The sequence below is a fragment of the Podarcis bocagei genome (genome assembly GCF_964188305.1).
Source record: "Podarcis bocagei genome assembly, chromosome: 1".
In the NCBI taxonomy this organism is placed as follows: Eukaryota; Metazoa; Chordata; class Lepidosauria; order Squamata; family Lacertidae; genus Podarcis; species Podarcis bocagei.
In genome coordinates this window covers 106,801,973-106,824,398 of record NC_138125.1, presented here as the reverse complement: position 1 = coordinate 106,824,398, position 22,426 = coordinate 106,801,973, and the positions used below count along the sequence as shown (strand labels likewise).

Genomic DNA, 22,426 nt, shown 5'->3' with positions numbered 1-22,426 from the left:
TGTCACAAGAGACTAGGGCCCTGCGGGACTTGACATCTTTCCGCAGGGCCTGCAAGATAGAGCTGTTCCACCAGGCCTTTAGCCAGGGCACAATCTGACCCCCTCCTTTGGCAATCCTCACAGAGCCCAATGGTTGCCATTAATCTGATTTGAACTGATTTTATAATGAAATGATTTTAGAATGTATCATTTTACTGTTGTTAGCTGCTCTGAGCCCGACTTCGGCTGGGGGGGGGCGGGATATAAATAATTATTTATTATTATTTATTATTATTTTATTATTGTTACTTTGTGGTTCCAAAAGTAATTTTGTTTGGGGGGGAAACCGGGTCGAGTTTCCCCACTTATGTTTTGGCTCATTCACCCAGCACTTTGGGCTTGGATAGGCAATATCTAGCCTTGATATTAAGGTCTGGGTATTTTATACTTGGGGAAAAAACCTTTTTGGAAAGTTAGTGCCTCATTGTCATATGGGAGATCCTAACACAGCAGAGGTAGTTCTGTTACTGAGTGTGGTCTGGAGAGGACAGAAAGCAAGACAAGCATTAACAAGGAAACAGTCCCTGTCTTTGAATATTTTCCCCTCAACTCTCTTTCTTTTCACTTATTCCTGGTGCGATCAATTGTATGGCCTCATTGCTTTTCTTTTATTTCTGCACAGAGACTGTATCGCACAAAAGTTGACAAACAACCCTTTACACCAGTGGCTGACAGGGTTGATTATATCACAGCCAAACAAGGCGGGGAAATACTAAGTGATGTAAGTATTACCTCTTATTTTGATTCGGTTCAATGTACACACGTCAGACAGATTTTCTTCATCCACAAAAACTAAACCATATATCTGTGGAAAACTGGGGCCTTAAAAATTCACCGAGTTTTATTGTGTGAGTCTAGTTATACATATATAACTCGTAAATCTAAAAGACTCTTATTATGTATGTTTTACTTTTTCAGATTAAGTACCACCAGGAATGGAATAACATCAAGACAAACTATACGCTGACAGACACGCCACAGTTAGATGCAGCTAAAGAAGCAGCCAGGATTCTTAATCATGTATGTACTTTCCATGTTTTGTTTTCATGGACAGCAGTGACAGTCCTTATGCTTCCGACAGGTGCTAACCCTTCAATGCTCTGTTTTACAGCATCTGTACAAGGAGAATTGGGAAAGAGAGAAAGCTACTGGTTATCTTTTGCCTCACGACAGTGTGCCTATCCGCCATGCCAAGCATTCAAGTGATGTCCAAAGCGAGGTAAACACTCTTTAGCTTTAAAATCACACAGATTTCTGCGCTATCAAAGAGCCCATCCTTCATATCTTTCGTTTCGGTGGTTTATGTTCTTTTAAAGAAAACTCTTGCATGCTGTTCCCAGAGATGGAAGACCACCAAGTAAACAAAGCAGATATGCTTTCATGAAATCATTTACCTCAGTAAGGATAAGCCAGAGAATTAGGATTAGGAAAGATCCAGTGTGGATATTTAAAGAACCTGTGTTTTCCCCTTTCAGCTGAAATACAAGGCAGACTATGTCCACCAAAGAGGTCACTACGTCGGTGTCAATAATATGAGAGAGGATCCGAAACTGGTGTGGTTTGAACATGCCGGCAAGATCCAGAACGACAGATTGTATAAACAGGCGTATAACAAAACCAAGTCCAAAATTCATATACCTCCAGATATACTGTCCGTCATTGCAGCCAGAGACTGCCAGCATGTTGTCAGTGAAATTCCGTATCGCCATTACCTTCATGAATGGACTTGCCACCCTGATCAGAATGACTGCATCCAGGCTAGGAAAGCATATGACCTTCAAAGCGATGTAAGTGATTTATGCAGTCAGATCGCACCAATTTAAAAGTTTGATATTGGTATACCCAAGAGCAATTGCCTGGGAAGGGAAATCAAGGCTCAGCTTGTCTTTTGGTCTGCATAGGTGTGAATAATATTCTTCAACTTTTTTAATATGTACAGAATATTTATAAATCTGATCTGGAATGGATCCGCGGCTGTGGCTGGATTCCCTTAGATTCAGTGGAGCATCGGAAAGTGAAGAACGCTCAGAGCTTGATTGATAAGGTAAGATGCAATTTTCATGCATTTGTGGCAGCATCCTATTCATTTCCTATTACTGTTATTTATGATAATCTAATCATGTCTGCCTACAGAGACTCTACACAAAAGAGGCTATTAATAATTTTGCCAATTTCACACCTGTGGAAGACCCTCCAGCTATTGTTCTGGCAAAGGCAAATGCAATCAATCAGAGTGATGTAAGTATCCTTTAAATCAGAATTTCTGAGTAAATACATACTTTCATATATTATAAAAGTGTCATATCTCTTGATCACCACAGCTAGAACTATGAAGGTATTTGTGTAGCTCAAATGTTCAGGAACATACAACAATATTTTAAAAATGACCACATGCCAAAGTAGTCCTGCGAAAGGAAATGACAGTATTTTTGTGTAAATAATTTTTTGTGGGATATCCCTTAAGATGGCGTATGGAAGAGTTGCCTCACAATTCATGAAGAATGAAATGTTTAAACAGAATATGTGTTGTATAATTTGTTTTAACGTGAGCTGTCTTGGGAGAAAGATATTAGAATAAATAAATAGAATAATTCTGTCAAAATGATGGTATGACATTGAATTTCCTATATCATTCAGACGTAATAACAAACATAGGTAAACAACGAGACACCCCAAAGGAGCTCAGAATGATCTTCATAACTTAGTGAATTTGAAGGATAAAAGAAAACACCCCAGCATGAAGCATTTAGTATGTTCACCTCATGCATCAAGAAGCTGATTAAGACATTCATCCCTTAAGAAGCGCAGCATACTGAATATGTCAGGCTGGTGTGTGTGTGGTAGCACATGGAATGATGGGTTAACACTCTATTTAATTTTTCTCTCTCTCTAGCTGAAATACAAAGAAACCTTTAACCTTGAAAGAGGTCACTACATTGGTTCTGATGACACTCCAGCCCTGAGTCATTCTAGAGATATGGCTAAACTGTACAGTGATGTAAGTTTCTTGCTGTTCTTGCATCTAATAATGAAAATTCAATGTCTCTTCGTGTTACTACAGGGGTAGGGAACCTCAGGCCACTTGTGATCCCTTCCAGGCCTGTGATCCTTCTCCACCTTCTCCTTGATTGCTTAATTGCAACAATCCTCTTGCTTGTGCATGTATAGAAAGCCCTGACTTCTGCACAACTGGAATGTAGCCTACTGTACAACTATTTCACAAAATTAGGAAGTGTTTCTTTTCAGTGATAAAGTTTCAGGCTTGTGGGTGAACAGCACATTGAGGATATTGTATGAAAATAGGTGCTACAGTTAGGGAACTTTAGGTCCCTAGCTTAGACAAGTCCCCATCTACTAGCTTCACCCATTGGGAAGGTGCCATATCTTAGTGGTACAGCACTAGGACATAGTGCAGAACATCTTTGGTTCTGCTCCAGGGAGCTCCAGGTATAGCTGGAAAGAACATCTCATTGAGACCCTTGAGGGCTGCTGCCATATATAGTTAGACATATAGTAGCCATATAGTAGACAACCCTGTGAAGGTAATGAAATTTAATTCAGGGAAGTATTTCTATAGTGTTGTGCTATGAAAAAATTGAAAGAGTCCTAGATTGTGCTGTAGAGAACGCATAGTGGTTTACTTGATTTGTTTTTGCTCTTCAATGATTACATCTGTTGGAAAACATCCTGCTCATTTATATCCCATGTGCACCTTTTGCCATCTAGAACCTGTACAAGGATTCATGGGAATCCACCAAGGCTATTGGGTACACGCTGCCTCCAGACTACATCCCTATTGTCGGTGCCAAACATGCCGATTACATTAACAGCGAGGTAAGTGTGACCTTTCCCTCGTTAACTACTTTGCCACTGTTTGCTTGTGGGGCTGCTATGTGTCTTATCTAACGTGTCCCATGTTTGCACTTCACAGCTCAAATATAAAGAAGTGTATGAGAAGCAGAAGGGCCATTATCTGGCTGGGACACAAATAAATGATTTCCCAAGTGTTGTCCATTCTCTTGCTTTCCAAAAGATAAGGAGTGCGGTAAGTGTTGTTGTTGTTGTTGTTGTTGTTGTTGTTGTTGTTGTTGTTGGGTGGGGCTCTTCCTTGAGTCTGAATAATGTGAAAAAAACAAACTTACATTTTCCATCTTAATCTCCTGATTTCTAGCTGGCCTACAGGAAGAATTATGAGGACACCAAGGCACACATTCATATCCCGAGCGACATGATAAACCACGTGTTGGCTAAGAAATGCCAGTACATCCTTAGTGACCTCGAATACCGAACTTACCTCCATCAGTGGAACTGTTCACCTGAGGAGCACGATGTTATTATGGCTAAAAGAGCCCAGGAAATTCTAAGCGACGTATGTATTTTCCCGATCAAATTGAGAACCATTTACCGTATTTTTTGCACCATAACACTCACTTTTTTCCTCCTAGAAAGTAAGGGGGAATGTCTGTGCGTGTTATGGAGGGAATGCCTACGGGTGGCATGCCTACGGATTTTCCTCCTCTAAAAGCTACGTGCATGTTATGGTCGGGTGCGTGTTATAGAGCGAAAAATACGGTAATTTGCTATAGAGAAGCAGGAAAAGGTGGTGGTGTGAGTAGCTTGCCCTTTTGCTTTACAAATTGGGGTAGTGTGGTTTGTGAAGAAGAAACATCCAACCCAAATCTTGCTGGATCCATAAAGTCATAGGAAGGCATTGGGCAAATCACTCCTCCTATCCCAGCCCAATGGAAAATTTGGTGAAGGATAGGTCTACCAAGTTCTAATAGCCATTATGGACAAATACCATCTCAATGTACAGAGGCGGTGTGGCACTAAAATTCCAATTGTTAAGTGGAGGATGCCCTGCTTAGAGACAACAGAAACACCTAGTGGGATATAGGATAGTCAACCTTGATGCGATCTAATCAGGCTCTTCTTATGATTTTATGCTTTGGGGAACAAGGCTGTAGTCCGGGCTTTGGCCGGGGGTGGTGGCCCCCGCACATGGCCCCCGCTGCACTAACCTGCCAAACAGCCATGAGATGAAGAGTTGCAAATCCTGGCCCAGGATTTTCTGGATCCTGAGTTGTTCTCACATCAGGCATGTTCCAGGTCCAGTTGCTATGGCAGCCTGAAGCTGGTACAGGAATGAGTCCTGATCTGCTTGCTCCACCTTCTGCCACCACCGTGAATGTCTTGGTTGCAGCTGCAGTGGTTGCTCTGCAGCGGCAGGTTTGGACAGCAGCCTTAGATGATGTATGTAACATGCCCGAAGAACTCTATAGCTCTATAGAAATGCTAACTGTTATTCTAAGAGAATTCTCAAAGTGGGAATGGTAGTAGTCATCTGGAACCCATGCAGGCAGCCCCAGAATACACGTAAATCTCTTATATCACTTCCACTCCTCACTTTTCTGCACTGGACCAAAGCATTAGTATGACTGGAGATGTTTGAAACAATGCATAATGTGTTCATTGCATTTGTGTGTGTCCCCCCCACTACTGTCATGTGCAGGTTGTGTACAAGGATGACTTAACATGGCTGAAGGGAATTGGATGCTATGTGTGGGACACACCTCAAATCCTGCATGCTAAGAAGTCTTATGATCTTCAGAGTCAAGTAAGCAAATGGATCTCGCCTAATACAGGGATAGTGGTGGTGGTGGTGGAACTGGGAACCATGTCTCTCTATAAGGTTTCTTTATTTGATCAGTTCGGGGTTTGCACCATTTCCCATTCATAGATGTGCTAAAGAATATTGGGTAGCTGGATTAGGAAAGATGCCTGCCTCAGGCCTCAGAGAGCTCTTTTCAATCAGAGTCATAGACAGTACTGAACTACATCCTGACTCAGTATCAGACAAGTCCTTAGAACTGTTGGAATTTCCCACTTGCGGATAAATGTAGGCATAAATTCATTAAAATATGACAGCGGCCATCTTTCCTTCCAGAGAATAAAGCAATCCACTGTACTTAAAACAGCCGTTAGCTTCCTTGAAAGTGCTAAGTGCACTAACTAACATTTTAAAAAACCACATCTGATTAGTAGCACATTAAGGCGATTTATTCCCCATACCTGCCAAGGGGGCCTCAAAGAAACCAAAGAAGGAATCCCATTGCTACACAGTGTGCTTAGAGTTGCTTAAAAATCCAGTGTAGCTGTTCTCTGTCCTAATGCCTTCTTTTTGCCTTGGTTTCACAGTTGCTCTACACAAAAGCAGGAAAAGACAATTTACAGAACTATGGTGTGGTTATGGACACTCCGGTTTATGTGACTGCTATCGAGAGTGGTATCAATGCTAGCGACGTAAGTCATTCTCATCCTTTCCTTTGCCCTGGTTCATTCTCTTCCCTTCCCTTGAACTGTAAAGGGAACTACAGTAATGACTGAATCTGCCTTTGATTATAGGTGAAATACAAAGAACAATACCATAAAATGAAGGACCAGTATACCACAGTTTTGGAAACAGTTGATCATGATAGGATTCAGAACCTCAAGCACCTTTTCAGTAGCGTGAGTGTTAAACTTTATTTTCAGGGGCTAATGAGATGGGCTGTTTTTGGGTGGTGGTTTATCTTGGAATTCTTTTAGCTATAAGTACCTGGGGATGCTAGCCAATATTTATTTCTTTCCTTCACATGGTGTCAGGGTGGCTTAACCCAAAGTAGGGAGCAACAATGCAGAGTGCTGTACACAGATTAGAACTATTTCAATTAAAATTCACAGTATACAGGTCTCTGATTAACACCATATTGCTACTGCTGTCTGAGGACCCAGCAAAAGGGGTATGTTTCCACCTGATGTTGGAACACAGCATGACTTGGGGCTAGCATGCCTGGGTTTACATCCCTACAATCTGGCATGCCTTTTGAAATTGCCACCTGTGGCTAATCACAACACACTTAGGAGAAACTGACGTTTTTCAGCCCTGCTCCAAAAATTATGGAATTTCCCCATCCTGAAGGATGACAGATCAAGCCTGAGCTTGATGTTTAGTGTTGGAATTTCTTTCCTTTTGGGTTGCGTTTTCTAAGTTGGGGCGTGGAAGGCCATGATTTTTAGTATCCATTTTGTTTGTGTGGATTGAAGCAATTGTTTCCTTCCCTGACTATGTGAAAGAACGTGTAGCTCTAGGCCTTTCTGCTTTAAAAGGCAGAAAAGGTCTCTTAATATTTGGTTCTTACTCATGGTTCTTACTGCTTTGGGGCCTCATAGAAGATGACTCTAAAGCAGCTCAAAATATTTGGGCTTGTCTACACCAGAGCAAAATATGGATTTGCACCTTCCTGTCCCCATTAACAGTAAGGGCATCTACATGACATCTTCTGCATCCCAACATTTCCCCAGATCCGCCCCCCCCTTTAAATGTGGGATTTTTAATCCTTGGATTTCAACGTTTCCCAGGAGCAGAAGGCCCCACATTTAAAGAAGAGGACAGGAGAACACTTTGATGGGGAGGACGTCCTGTAGACACACCTACATTAATGGGGAGACAGGCAGGTGCTCCAGTGTAGACAAGGCCTTAGTGTATAGTAGCATATATAGACCGCAGTGCTTTGATTCTTGCCTCTACAGAACCTGTACAAGGATGCCTGGGATAAAGTGAAGGCCACTGGTTTCACATTGCCTCCGGATGCTGTGCCATTTGTCCGTGCCAAAGAACTGAAGCACAATGCCAGTATTGTAAGTGTACCCAAGCAACACATTCCTAAAGATGTCGTACGAATGATGTATCAATCTAAGTAACTTGGATTTCCATTTTCTTTTTCCACATAGGTAAAGTATCGAGAGGAGTATGATCGGTTTAAAGCCCTTTACACTCTACCCAGAGGGGTTCAGGATGATCCCAACACTGCCAGATGCCTAAGGGTTGGCAAGCTGAATATTGATGTAAGGTTTATTTTTGATATAACATCTGATAAGAAAAGTGCCGTCTTACACTTTTTTAATCAGATTATTTCCATTAACAACTGGTTTTAGATACTGAAAGGCTATGCTACAGGATTTAGCACGCTGGGGACTTATGGTGCCCAGAGGAGAACTTATTGGAAGCAAGAGACTGTCATAGTGGTCAGCACAACCACGAGTCATGCATCAGATTCACAAAGACAACAACTGCTCAGATTTCTGTAGCCTCCTGCAGGCTGCTTCTTGCTCAGGCGTAGTTCAGCAGAAGAACTTCCAACTCTCTGTCTCTCTTAACTGCTCAAACTGCAACATCATAGTTTTCTGCCCCTCTACTTGGTGATGGGTTGGAAAAAGTAATTTCAATTCATTAGCTGTACCCATTCAGGGAATGTCAACTGATCATTGCAGGTATCAGAGAATCAGCTTAACAAAGGGTGATTTACCCAGGAGCTATAACAATATGTTGATATAGGTCACCTTCATTCACACAAGTGCATGTAGATCACTAAAGACCAAACGGGTCAAGCAGGCACTCCACTCTGCTGTTTTCCCCCTTAGAGTTGTAGTTTCCCATGATGTCATGCTTGTGCCAGATTGTCACCCTTCACGTGGTTTAATATCTTATTTATATCCCCCCTCCATTATTAGAAGCTTCCCATTATTATTATAAAAAAAATACTGGAAGCTAATATTCTGGCCTACTCAGATATGACTTCATGAATTGTTTGTTAGTTGTTAGCTAACTCCTGGTATTGTATTTGTTTTAGACTGTTTTTAAAATATAATTTGTTGTAACCTGCTGTGGGACCTTAGGATAAAGGGTGGGTAAGAAGAAATAATAATTGTAGCAGTAGTAGTAGTAGTAATAATAATAATAATAATAATAATAATAATAATAATAATTCTATTTTACCCTAGCGCTTATATAGAGAAGGCTATGAAAAGAACAAGGCCAAAATCCATATTGCACCAGACATGGTGGACATAGTGTCAGCTAAGAGCACTCAGAAGAAAGTCAGTGAAATCGATTATCGCATCCGTCTCCATGAATGGGCCAACATCCCAGATCTTCATGCCAATGCTCTTGCTCGGAAAGTCAACGACCAGCTGAGTGATGTAAGTCTGCAAATGATACCAGGTCTGCCTTTGGATAAACTATTATATTTGCACATGACAGGAAAAGGAGCATTAATGGTGTGACAAACTACATCTATAAGCTTACAGGCTGTGTTCATTGCCTCTCAACCAGCGTCAGTCCCCCCCCCCCCTTTTTGGTGGATGCAGGACATGCTTGCCTTCAAAGGGACAATTAATTGGGCTTTTAACGAACAGAGAACCTTTTCAGGGTTTCAATCTGGAAGTTTTTGCAGCAAACGTTTTCAGTTTTTCATGCGCCTGCTGTCTGTGTGCAGACAGACAGACATTTGAATCAACCTGACCAAGTCGTATTACTAGGACTAAATAGGAACTGGCTGAAAAGCAGGAATCTGAGGAAACTGCGGGTTGCTGAAGAAAGAAGTACTGAGAAAATTGAATAACATAATGGCAGCCAATGGAAACTAATGCTAACGCTCTAAGCTGGTTTCCATTATGTAGCAAAGTTTCGATCACGATTAAATTACTTAATTTGTGTATGAATGTTTGCTATGTTTTGCTATGAAATTCTCACTCTTCTCTATTTTTAATCCAATATCTTAGATTGTGTACAAAGATGACCTCAACTGGCTCAAAGGCATAGGTTGCTTTGTCTGGGACACCCCTGAAATTCTCCATGCCAAACATGCCTATGACCTTCGTAATGATGTGAGTACAACTTATGATAGCAAATTGCTTGTTCTGAAGCTTCCTGTCTAGCCCTCCTTCAAACTCCTCTTACAGCAATTTTGGGGGCATGGTTAGTAGGTTGAATTGAAAGCTGACTGCTGTCTGCTTCATGTATTTTATATTGGACTGCACTTTTGTCAGTCAGCCTTGCACGCTTTTGCCACTCAGTAAAACATACATAATACAACAATCTGCTATTTGTTTTTGTTTTTAATTTTTTTGCTGTGGTTTCCCTACTATAAAAGCAGAAGCACCACTGCTTTAACAATAAACTTACCGTATTTTTCGCCCTATAAGACACACTTTTCCCCCTCCAAAAATGAAGGGGAAATGTGGGTGCGTCTTATGAGGCGAATGCAGGCTTTCACTGAAGCCTGGAGAGCGAGAGGGGTGGGTGCGCACCGACCCCTCTCGCTCTCCAGGCTTCAGGAGAGTCCCAGTGCCAGCCCCACAAGGTCGGGGGACAGAGGGAGGCGGAACGCCGCCATCCCGCTGTCCCCGGACCTGATCTCCAGGCGGGCGGCGGGGAGAAGAGCGCTTCTCCCCGCTGCCTGCCCCACCACTCCGGGGACAGCAGGGAGACGCGCTGCGTCTCCCTGCTGTTCCCGGACCTGATTGCAAGGTGGGCGGCGGGGAGAAGCGCTCTTCTCCCCGCCGCCCGCCTGGAGATCAGGTCCGGGGACAGCGGGATGGCGGCGCACCGACCCCTCTCGCTCTCCAGGCTTCAGGAGAGTCCCAGCGCCAGCCCCACAAGGTCGGGGGACAGAGGGAGGCGGAACGCCGCCATCCCGCTGTCCCCGGACCCGATCGCAAGGCGGGCGGGGGGGAGAAGAGCGCTTCTCCCCGCTGCCTGCCCCACAAGCGCCTGGGGGGGAAATAATTTTTTTCCCTTTATTTCCCCCCAAAAAACTTGATGCGTCCTATGGGCCGGTGCGTCCTATGGGGCGAAAAATACGGTAATTATCTCCCCTGAATTCAGGTGAGATATGAATACACACATCTCCTTTCTCCACCCTTCAACTTCCTTTGATATTTTTTAAAAAATTGCTAATTAACTGAATACAGGATACAATAGTCAGCTGATTATGTTTTGTGCCACTGGGGAAGTGGTAATTCTGTATTGATTTGTTTTGGCTGTTTGTATGTGATGCCAATAAAAGGTTTGATGATGATGATTATGATGATAAGGCAAGACTGAAACAACATGGCAGCCTTATTATTGTTTTTGTTATCATTATTGCTGCTTCTTCTTGGAGTTTTACTTCAGCTTCTTGGGAAGTTGGAGGAGAGGCTTCTTATTTCAGGGCAGCTGCCAGGTATAGCTGGCATATTTGAGGAGTGGTTGGTTGGAGTGCCTTAAGAAAAGCTGCTGAATGGGTGGGACATTTGACAAAGTCAGTGGTGGGAATGAGAAAGGGAAGGTTCAGGTGCTTTCTCTCTCTTTCTCGTAGTTGAAATACAAGTCAAAGGCCAAGAAAATGGAAAGCAACTACACCGTGGTCACCGACACACCTCTCTATGTTCAGAATGTCCAGAGCGCCATGAATCTGAGTGAGGTAAAGGATCTCCATTTCTGTTCACCGCAGCTTCATCGTAATATTTGTTCCTCCCCACCCCCCTATTTCAATTACGCTCTCATTAACAATAGTAGCAGTGCCTTAGTAATGCACATCAAATCAGCCAATTAGTTAGTAGGCTATGTATCCTGTTCAGAGATTCAGTCAGCATTCATAGCCATCCCCCCCACCTTAATCACCAGATCCAGTTTACAGTTGTACGCGGGTTCCTATTTTACTTGTGGTTTTATTATTTAGTTATTTATTGCATTGGTGGCTCACCTTTTTCTCTGAGGAACTCAAAGTGGTGTACTTGGCTCTCACTTTTCCTCCTTTAATCCCCACAATACCCCTGTGGTCGGATGGTGCCTTTCCTCTACCCCAGCATTCAAGTGTTTAATGTGTAATGTTTTATTATGGTCTTATATATGCTGGAAGCTGCCCAGAGTGGCTGGGGCAACCCAGTCAGATGGGCAGGGTACAAATTATTGTTACTGTTACTACTGATACTTTGCCTTCTCCAGATGTATGCCCAGCTCATATTCAGCACATAAGCTTTTACTGTATCACTCAGCACCAGTTTTACATTTTCTGTGTTCCTTAGGCCGTTTACCGCCATGACTATGTGCACAATGTCAAAGGGAAATACACTCCTACAGATAAGACGGTGGATTTGGAGCGGGCAACTCATGCTTACAGGATACAGAATGAAGTAAGTGCTGGGGTTGGAGCTACCCCCAGATTTTTACTGTTTTGTGGGTGGGGTTCAAGTGCATACTCGAAAATTCAAGTTGAGCAATTATTGGTGTTCTTGTGCAACAAATCCATTAAAACAACAACCACCACCCTAGACTTTTTGTGGAAAGGAAAGCAACAGGAAGTATGGGATAGCCACCGCTTGACACAATATCATATAACCACCCCCAAGCAAATGAGAATGAATGCTCAATACCTAATTGTGAGGGAATGTATTCATAGTGTTGCACTTCATTGCAAAATCAGTATTTAAACATTGTCATGAATTTTCTTTTCTTTTCTTTTCTTTGGCAGGGTCTTTACCGAAAAGCTGGCTGGCATGCACTTCCCACTGGATACAAACTCCCACCAGATACCCCTGGTTTCAAGCATGCTAAACATGCCCAATACCTTGGCAGTTATGTGAGTGGTGGATTATTTTTTAACTCATACTACTGTTCCAAATAAATATAGTTGCATGAATAGATAGATACGTGATCAGTTACAAAAATTGTGGTTAATAAGGCAAGGAAAGGGAATGGGGAGGTATCGGGAAATGGGCAGGAGGGCTTAACTACAATCCTAGATACCTTAAAAGTTAGCATGGATTTAAGTATATATTCATGTTCTGCTAAATGGTATGACTTCATTTTTAGGTTCTATTATAAACAGCTATTGTGTCTAAAATGCACATCTTTCTGAATTTTTTTGGTATGATTTCAGCTGAAATACAAGGAAGTCTATGAACACATCAAGGATAAAGGTTACAATTTTGGACCCAAAGCTGTTCCATTTGTAAACATAAGGAAAGTCAACAAAATTCTCAATGAGGTAATGTGAATAGTATTTAAGTATTTATGGTACTTGATGGTGCAAAAATAAATAAATAAGATCACTGTTGGAATCTTATGCAACTCATTATAAAACCGTGGTATGATTTTTGTCAGACACTCAGGACCCCATGTTCTGTAAAATGTCTTCATAAGCATGTAAGTTTTTTATAGTTAATGGCTTAAATGTAAATATAGCTTGAAAGATGACTCTCCCCTTATTATAAATGTTTGTTATTGGGGTATGTAATGAAAGGGGCACACTTACACTGATCCCATGAGATCAAGTGTGAAGCACTCTTTGGTTCCTTCTTCATGGGCAATGCTGCTCCAACTTTCCTGATTCACTACCTGGGCCAGGGTGGAAAGAGATACAGACTTATGGTAGTTGTATTCTCCCTACTGAGGTCAGTATATTTCCTTGTTACAGGTGGTCAGTGTCCAATGTGCAATTCTAGTGACTCTCATTGAAATCTTAGAGCCTGGCCAAACTGGCCAAGCAATGTGAACAGAGAAGATCCCATAACCAGGCAAAAACTTAACCAATTTGCTCCAGAGTGCAAATTAAAGGAGCATATTTACTTGAATCAACAAAAGAAATAGAAAGTTGTTTTGCAAGAAAGAAAACAAATGTTCACTGTCGAAGGTAGAATTTGCAGCACAATCACATGCCTGCTCAGAAGTAAGTCCTACTGAGTTCAATGGGGCTTACTCCCAAGAAATTGCTGTTACAGTTCAAACCTCTTTTGCACTGGGGGATTGGATTGGGCTGAGATATCCCTCTACTCAGATTTGCTGGCCTCCATTCATGGAGTAATGCCAGCCTCACTCTGATGGTGCAGAGCAGCATGTTCTGCCAACTGAATGCGCGGGTGAGCAGAAGTGCTGCCTGCAGGATTCCCAGCAGTGGTAGGCAGGCCATGGAATTCTAGATCAGGGTGTCTTTTGTTTTATTGGTTTCAGCACCATGTGCAAGAACTCCTTCTCTTTTGTTACAGAGGCTCTATAGGGAAGTATATCACAAAAACAAGGATAAGATTCATACCACGCCCGACACGCCTGAAATTCGCCAAGTGAAAACGAACCAGGAATCCATCAGTGATGTATGCCTCTCTTATACATTTAAAAATAAATAAATAGACAAATTCCAGTAATGTCTGATGTGATGGGGGAAAAAATCACCCTAATTCTCCACCCACCCCCTTTGTTTTTGTATCTCAGCTGATCTACAAGACTGACTTCTTTAAGATGCAGGGGCACATGATTTCCTTGCCATATACACCGGAGACAATACATAACCGTTACGTTGGAGAGATTACAAGCGATGTAAGCTTTTGGATTTAGTAGCATTAGTGGCTCAATTTCTACTCTTACTTAGTTTCTCTCTCTCTCTCTCTCTCTCTCTCTCTCTCTCTCTCTCTCTCTCTCTGTGTGTGTGTGTGTGTCTCATGCACTCATTCTATATTCTTTTTCATCTTTTCTTTGCCATCTTTTAAAACTATTTAGTTATTGCATAATTATTCAAAACACTATGATTATAACACATAATATGATGGTTTATTTATGTAATAGATATGGTATTACATCCTTATCATTGTTTGGCAGGTTAAATATAAAACTGATCTGCAGTGGCTGAGAGGCCTGGGCTGCTTCCTCTATGATACCCCTGATATGGTCCGTGCTCGACATTTGCGCAAGCTCTGGGTATGTTTCTTTTTCCATGACCATCTCTGTTGGACGACTCCTTGATTTTTTGCTGACAAATAATCAAGAGGTGAAACACTGCCATTTTCAAGTGTTGCTTTTTGTTGGTTGTTTGTTTGATTGGTTTGACTTGATTTAAGTTATAACTTTTTATATTTAAAAGTGAGGTTCTTTCCCACTATAAACTGTGAACTGTACTATGCTGGACATGTGATCAGACTAGGCAATGCCATACCAAGGTTTATGTGTGGTAATTAGATATGCTGTGGACATTGTTCTTGGAAGTGAGGCCCTATGCTTGGTTAGATGTGTTGGGTCACTTTATCCCACAGCAGTCCTTTGTCATAATGTTCATTAGTAGCTAAAAGTGCCACCCCATCACTGACTCTGTTCACGCATCACGGTAAGACATAAACACTGTGCATGAGCAAAATCAGTCCCACTTTGCAGTGCTTTGCTCCACAGTTCCTGGCTTCCTGTTACATCCAAACCAGGGTTTATGGTTTGTTTTGTTCCCAAGAAACCATGATCTCTAGCCAAGGCTTGTTCTTGGCTTACTGATTGTGCTTTATTGGAACAAAACAAAACAATGATCTCTGGAATTATGGTTTGTTATCTCCTAGCACAAGCCAGGAGGAGTGAGCAAGAGCAAAGGCGGCTTGATTTGGGTTGTGCATAGTAAGCAGGCTTGCCATGATGTCTGAACATGGACATTGTCCTTTGCAAGTAGCAAGTGTGTGCAATCAGTGAATCCAACACCTGCAAACTACATGCCACTTGCAAACTACATTCCTGTGTTGGTTTCTGCTGGTACAAGTGGACTAACAGAACCAGTGTGTGTGCCAAATCATGAGCTACAGTTTCAAATGTGTGTGCTGATTAGTATCTCTTCCATAGCACACCTCCCCCACTTCCTCCCATTTACAGCTATAGAGAAGCAGATGTATCAGAGGCAGATTTAGGGGAGAGCTATCAGTATGGTTGCATGGGGTGCCACAGCTATTATGTAGAATGGAAGGTGAGAAGTAGGGGCATGTGGAATTTTGGCATCCCACTGAAATTTGAGGCCCCAAGGTTCGCTACTGGGTGTATGGGTGCAGATTTTAAGATATTGTTGCTCTATGCTTAGTGACTTGGCTCTGATGTTTTCTACAGAAGCCACCCTAATGTGTTTGAATGGATGTTTTGTTATGGCCCACTTACAAAGCAACTAAAGTGATGTTTTACATTGTACTGTTAACCTGTACATTCCAGAGATTCTTGTGGAGTTATAGCAAGGGGCTGTGACTTCATTAATCTTCTTTGTTAGGATTCAAAGTTTTGTTGTTCGTCTGATGGAGACTGCGTGTTCTTTTGACACAAGCACATTTCTTTTTCAGTCTAATTACGTCTACACTGAAGCTGCAAAGAAGTCACAAGATAAATATCGTGTGGTTCTGGACACTCCCGTGTACAGGACCGTTCAGGAGCTGAAGACCCATTTGAGTGATGTAAGATTGATGTTCTTTAACCTTTCTGCACTGAAACATTTTAAAGTGAATTTAAAGGGATGCTTGGATCGTTTTAAGTGTGCTTCTGCGGCAGCTGCTCTAAAGTAGACTTGCAGATGAAGAGAAGCACGATGGAAGTTCTTTGTTCTTTAGCAAGAGACCACGGTTAAGGTTCATGCTATGCAGAATATTTTGGCTGAGCTAGTTTTACAGCCAGCAGCAGCATATAGAATAATAGGATTATGATTTGCAGTCGAACTGCAAAGTTGGAAGGAACCACAAGGACCATCTAGTCCACCTACAATGCAGGAATCTTTTGCTCAACATGGGGCTTGAACCCACAACCCTGAGAGTAAGAGTCTCATGCTTTACTGACTGAGCTGTGTGAGGTGGAGGGTGTGTGTATGGAGCTTCAGGCACCCACTAGCAGCGCTGCCACTTGCTGGGATGGGAATAGGGCAGTGAGAAGCAGCAGTGATGTCAAGGGAGCTCCAAGTTCATGATGTAAGAACATAAGAAGAACTTGCTGGATCAGGCCAATGGCCCATCAAGTCCAGCATCCTGTTCTCACAGTGGCCAGCTAGATGCCTGTGGGGAACCCGCACAAGAACACCAAGCTATCGAAACAATATCTTGTATGCAGCGATTTGTAGACTTTTCAAATAGCTGTCATAAAGCCCTTGTGGAGGGTCAAGTCTTCTAATCACATTGGGTGATATTCAACTCGGATTCACTCAGAGTTGAACCACAGAAAGTAATGGATGTGGCTATGTTAGATCCAGCAGTTTCAATAATCTGCTTTCAGTAAAAATGGCAATGGGGTGTGATAAGCTTATGCCAGTTCAGTTAGCAGTAAGGACAGAGTCTGTCAGTCAACCACATCAGACTTCCTTTTGCTCACTGTCAGCTTATTAACTCTCTTTGTTTTCTAATATACTTGTGCTGTAAAGGTTGGCTATGGAAGACGAAAGCGCATTGTTGTTTCTCTTTCTAGCTTGTGTACAGAGCCGCAGGCAAGGAGCAAAAGACCAAGTACACATCTATCCTTGATACACCAGATTTCAACAGGGCCAAAAGAGGGCAAAAACTACAGAGTAAGGTAAGAACCATTACTGAACAGAAATAAAGCTGAATAGTACATGTGGAATTCTCATTCAATAATGCACAACTCTTTCTAGATATTTTCTGGGGCGTCTGATACAAAGCAATCTGCACTTGCCCATTCATTATACAAGCTGTCTTTGTGATAGCACCATATCCTTAACAAATGTTTCCACCCAAATTAGTAAATATTGATAGGTAATCAATATGTTCATAAACTTCCATTGCACTTAGGGGTGGATGGACAAATCTGTCAGCTTTGGTTTCTGTCTGTTTCTCATATTGCCAAGCTTAAGTCCAGTTTTCCATATTTCCACCTCAATTTGCCTTTGCATGAATATGTCAGTATCTTAGTGCACATTTCTCTTGATGCATATGTTTTTGCAACGTTGAGCCTGGGTTTAAATAGCATGCGGAGCCAAACTATGTCTTGGCTTACGGCAGCCACAGGAACAGAACAGGAGCAATGCAATTGCAATCTCCACTCTGGGAACCTGCATGCCTATGTGTGTTGAGCTTAGCCACGGTTTAGTTTAGTGCTGGGTGTGAACCGGCCCACTATTTGGTAGGAAAACTCCATTGCAAAATTCAGCGAAGTGCTGCTTTCAAAGGATAGCTGTCTTTGGCTTTGTGTACCGTTTGAGGAAGCGAGATTTAGTTAATTTCACTTAAAAATACTAACTGAACTGAATTTCTCCCCCAACACTAACTGTAATATTATTGAAACCTCGTCAAAACATAACTCTGGCACAGTTCTCCAAACTTCTTCTAATGTTGTCAAAGTAATAAGGCAGTGGTGGCCAAACGTGGCCCTCCTGCTGTTTTGGGACTACAAGTCCCATCATCCCTAGCTAACAGGACCAGTGGTCAGGGATGATGGGAATTGTAGTCCCAAAACAGCAGGAGGGCTGTTTTGCAGTCCCAAAACAGCTGGAGGGCCGTTCTTCATTTCCAATAAGGAATGAAGAACTTGCCAGATTTTGTATCGTCTCCTACTGGAGCTTATGCCATGTGACTGCAGCACCAACTACCACTGTTGAATCTGTTCAGCACATCAAAATGGATATATTCAGAGCTCTTCCTCCTCCCATCAATATGTGCTTTGAAACTGTGTGGATACAATTACAAATCATTTCCTGTCCTTTGTCATAGCCTAGATGGTTTCCTGTGCTTTGTAATTGTCCCCATTAACTAGTAGATTATTCAGGGTGTCTGCCACCTCCAGGAATGTTATTTGTCTTAATTGGGAAAGAGATAAAAATACTGTTATACAATGCAGCAAGGAGGGTGGGTGAAGAAGCATCAAGGGTAAAGGGCTGGGAAACAAACTTTTAAAATTTATGTTAAATTTGAATTAATTGGATGTTAAATTTTTGAAAATCAATAAAAATTAATTGGGGAAAAAATTAAGTTGAAGGGGCTGTGGCTCAGTGATAGAGCACATTCCTTGCGTGCAGAAGGTCTCGTCAGCATCATTCATTAAATGGTCTAAAGATAACAGGGCAATAAAGGATTTCTTCTTGAGACCTCAGAGAGGTGCTGCCAGTCAGAATGGATATACTGTATCAGGAATACAGTGGTGCCTCGCAAGACGAAATTAATTCGTTCCGCAAGTCTCTTCGTCTTGCGGTTTTTTCGTCTTGCGATGCACGGTTTCCCATAGGAATGCATTGAAAATCAATTAATGCGTTCCTAGGGAAACCGCCTTCAGACCAGGTCCGGGGACAGTCTGTCCCCGGACCTCTTCTGAAGGCTGGGGGGGGCAAGGGCTTTTCTTCCCACCCCCAGCATTTTAAAAAACCCTGGGACAGCGGAGGACTTCTCCGCTGTGCGGGGCTATCTTAAAATGCTGGCGGGCGGCATTTTAAAATCGCCCCGACAGCGGAGGACTTCTCCGCTGTCCGGGACGATTTAAAAGCCCCTGGGAAGGCAGGCAGGGGGGACAAAGACTTTCGCCCCCTGCCCGCCTTCAGAAGGTGTCCCCGCCCCCCGCCCCACTTCGGAACAGCTTTCCGAAGTGGGGCGGATGGGACAGGTGTCCCCGCCCCCCCGCCCCACTTCGGAAAGCTGTTCCGAAGTGGGGCGGCGGCGGCAGGTGTCCCCGCCCCCCCGCCCCACTTCGGAACAGCTTTCCGAAGTGGGGCGGATGGGACAGGTGTCCCCGCCCCCCCGCCCCACTTCGGAAAGCTGTTCCGAAGTGGGGCGGCGGCGGCAGGTGTCCCCGCCCCCACGCGCCACTTCTGAAAGCTGTTCCGAAGTGGGGCGGCGGCGGCAGGTGTCCCCGCCCCCCCGCCCCACTTCTGAAAGCTGTTCCGAAGTGGGGCGGCGGCGGCAGGTGTCCCCGCCCCCACGCCCCACTTCTGAAAGCTGTTCCGAAGTGGGGCGGCGGCGGCAGGTGTCCCCGCCCCCACGCCCCACTTCGGAAAGCTGTTCCGAAGTGGGGCGGCGGCGGCAGGTGTCCCCGCCCCCACGCCCCACTTCGGAAAGCTGTTCCGAAGTGGGGCGGCGGCGGCAGGTGTCCCCGCCCCCACGCCCCACTTCTGAAAGCTGTTCCGAAGTGGGGCGGCGGCGGCAGGTGTCCCCGCCCCACTTCGGAACAGCGTTCCGAAGTGGGGCGGCTGGGGCAGGTGTTCCCCCGAGCGCTTCTAAAGGCGGGCGGCGGTGAGGGAATCCCTTGGACCCCCGCCGGACTTCAAAAGTGCTTCGGGAAGTCCCGCGGGGGGCCAAGGGATTCCCTCCCAGCCGCCCGCATTTAAAAGCACTCCGGGGAAAGCAGCGAAGTGTGCTGCTTTCCCCGGAGTGCTTTTAAACGCAGGCGGCTGTGAAGGAATCCCTTGGCCCCCCCGCCGGACTTAAAAAGAGCTTCGGGAAGTCCCGCGGGGGGCCAAGGGATTCCCTCCCAGCCGCCCGCATTTAAAAGCACTCTGGGCAAAGCAGCGAAGTGCGCTGCTTTGCCCAGAGTGCTTTTAAAAGCGGGCGGCTGGGAAGGAATCCCTTGGCCCCCCGCCGGACTTAAAAAGAGCTTCGGGAAGTCCCGCGGGGGGCCAAGGGATTCCCTCCCAGCCGCCCGCATTTAAAAGCACTCTGGGCAAAGCAGCGAAGTGCGCTGCTTTGCCCAGAGTGCTTTTAAAAGCGGGCGGCTGGGAAGGAATCCCTTGGCCCCCCGCCGGACTTAAAAAGAGCTTCGGGAAGTCCCGCGGGGGGCCAAGGGATTCCCTCCCAGCCGCCCGCATTTAAAAGCACTCCGGGGAAAGCAGCGAAGTGCGCTGCTTTCCCCGAGCGCTTCTAAATGCGCTGCGCTTCCCCGCTGTCCCAGAGATTTCCCTATGGGCTTTCGTCTTGCGAAGCAAGCCCATAGGGAAATTCGTTTTGTGAAGCGCCTCCAAAACGGAAAACCCTTTCGTCTAGCGGGTTTTCCGTCTTGCGAGGCGTTCGTCTTGCGGGGCACCACTGTATACTGATTCAGTTTGCAAAAAGCAGTGAGTGAAGGACTGAATCGCTTATATCCAAGGCATCTTGTGTGTGTGGAGCATAATTTGACAATTTATGGTTCTTCTCTTTCTCCAGTACTTGTACGTCGAACTTGCAACCAAGGAAAGACCCCATCACCATGCTGGGGATCAGACACCGGCCTTGAAACTTGCTAAGCATGTGAAGGACTTGGTCAGTGAGGTAAGATTTGAGCACCTTTCCTTCTCTTCTTTTTATTACTATGGCAAACAGACTGCACACACCAGACCGTTAAAGTCTAGACTAGACAATGAGTGTGGCAAACACATTCAATGCAGTGTATCAAAACTGTTTTACAGAATCTTTATTAAATCTGCTGTTCATACGTGTTAAGCCACAACCTAGCTTTGTTTTTATTCGTTTACTTTTTCCCTGTTTAGGTATTGGTTTCTTCTGTACTGTTCATTTCCGGGGGTGGCGTTTAAGTGAGAGGTCATCTGGCAAATGTAATTGGATTCAGCGGCGGAGCAAGCCGATTGGGCGCTTTGGGGCAGCGTGTGTGCTCTGCACCCAGGGGCGGGGCCAGCTGGGGCAGGATGCTCCATAGGGCCTCTGAGGAGTCTGCCTGCCTCATCCCACTCAGCTGCCCTGCAGCTGAGGGGGAGACAATGGGCAGACCATTTGGGGCAGCCCAGAGCCACCACGTCACTCCCAGGAGAGACACGTGGCTTGGGCACACTGCAGGCCCCGCGGTGAGTGCTGCCTGGCATTTTGTCACCCCCCTCAGTGGTGACACCCAGGGTGGACTGCCCCCACCGCACCCCCCTTCCTCTGCCCCTGATTGGATTACAGTTCCCATCATCCTTGACTGCTGGCAATGCTGTCTGGGGCTGATGAGAGCTGTAGCCCCAAACAGCTGGATGGCACCTCATTGGAGAAGGCTGATTTAGGCAAGCATCACAGAGGCGGGAAGGGCACACATGGAAATGGCAGGGAGATTGTCTGCAGATTAGTGTGGTATGCTTTGCAATTTGCCAGCGAATATACCAGCTGCAGGCCTCTAGCTGACTTTATTGGAAGGAAAAACAAATCGTTGGCATGATGAATAAATTTATTTTAGTTAACTCATACATCCGAGTGTCTTTTTAAGTGCCCACTTGCATGCGGTTAATGCTGTATCGCGTGAACACCTTGGTGTACTTATTTTTTTCTTCCATTTCCCCCTGCTTAATTTAGAATAAATACAAATCCCAATATGAGAAACTGAAGCACAAGTATGTAACTGTCGCTGACACACCAATCCTGATTAGAGCTAAGAAGGCCTACTTGAATGCCAGTGATGTAAGTATCTGATGAAAATGGGATGGTTTGGGGTTTTTTATGTGGTCTAGATCTGAATGTAGAGTAATGTTCAGGCAAGGTCTGTGAACTGAACCTGAAACCAGTGAGAATTCTTCCAGATCATTTACTTATTTGGATTATTCTCTAGCTCTGTATGGCTTATATACTCATGGTGTATTTTTTTTAATATGGAAAGGGATCAAAAGAGTCAGCAGCCATTAGACAACTATTCACAGTTCTATAACAATTGTGACGGAGTTCTTCCCGAGAAGCAGTGGCACAGAGGAGTGAGCCAACTGCACATAAGATCAAGTTTCTTTGGTCTGACATTCATATGGAGTCTATTTCTCATTGCCTGTGAAATCTTACATACTAACATAATACAAATAATGCAAAAAAATTATATAAATCTGTTTTGACACAAGATTGTTGGGGTAAAGATCAACATCAT

General features: G+C 44.2%; 1 protein-coding gene across 50 annotated transcripts in view; it reads left to right on the top strand.

Annotated features, from left to right (window-relative positions):
* NEB (nebulin) overlaps nt 1–22,426 on the top strand; it is a 158,299-nt gene that overhangs the window by 84,604 nt on the left and 51,269 nt on the right. For all 50 annotated transcript variants that reach the window (XM_081186795.1, XM_081186818.1, XM_081186829.1 and 47 more), the window contains 28 exons: nt 662–760; nt 958–1,059; nt 1,151–1,258; nt 1,515–1,826; nt 1,979–2,083; nt 2,173–2,277; nt 2,933–3,037; nt 3,766–3,873; nt 3,971–4,084; nt 4,211–4,408; nt 5,552–5,656; nt 6,238–6,342; nt 6,445–6,549; nt 7,612–7,719; nt 7,813–7,926; nt 8,863–9,060; nt 9,643–9,747; nt 11,220–11,324; nt 11,929–12,036; nt 12,375–12,482; nt 12,783–12,890; nt 13,888–13,992; nt 14,111–14,215; nt 14,495–14,593; nt 15,973–16,083; nt 17,078–17,182; nt 20,752–20,856; nt 21,871–21,975. In XM_081186795.1, the coding sequence (XP_081042921.1) occupies nt 662–760; nt 958–1,059; nt 1,151–1,258; nt 1,515–1,826; nt 1,979–2,083; nt 2,173–2,277; nt 2,933–3,037; nt 3,766–3,873; nt 3,971–4,084; nt 4,211–4,408; nt 5,552–5,656; nt 6,238–6,342; nt 6,445–6,549; nt 7,612–7,719; nt 7,813–7,926; nt 8,863–9,060; nt 9,643–9,747; nt 11,220–11,324; nt 11,929–12,036; nt 12,375–12,482; nt 12,783–12,890; nt 13,888–13,992; nt 14,111–14,215; nt 14,495–14,593; nt 15,973–16,083; nt 17,078–17,182; nt 20,752–20,856; nt 21,871–21,975 (3,360 nt within the window). The remainder of the gene's footprint in view (nt 1–661; nt 761–957; nt 1,060–1,150; nt 1,259–1,514; nt 1,827–1,978; nt 2,084–2,172; nt 2,278–2,932; nt 3,038–3,765; nt 3,874–3,970; nt 4,085–4,210; nt 4,409–5,551; nt 5,657–6,237; nt 6,343–6,444; nt 6,550–7,611; nt 7,720–7,812; nt 7,927–8,862; nt 9,061–9,642; nt 9,748–11,219; nt 11,325–11,928; nt 12,037–12,374; nt 12,483–12,782; nt 12,891–13,887; nt 13,993–14,110; nt 14,216–14,494; nt 14,594–15,972; nt 16,084–17,077; nt 17,183–20,751; nt 20,857–21,870; nt 21,976–22,426) is intronic.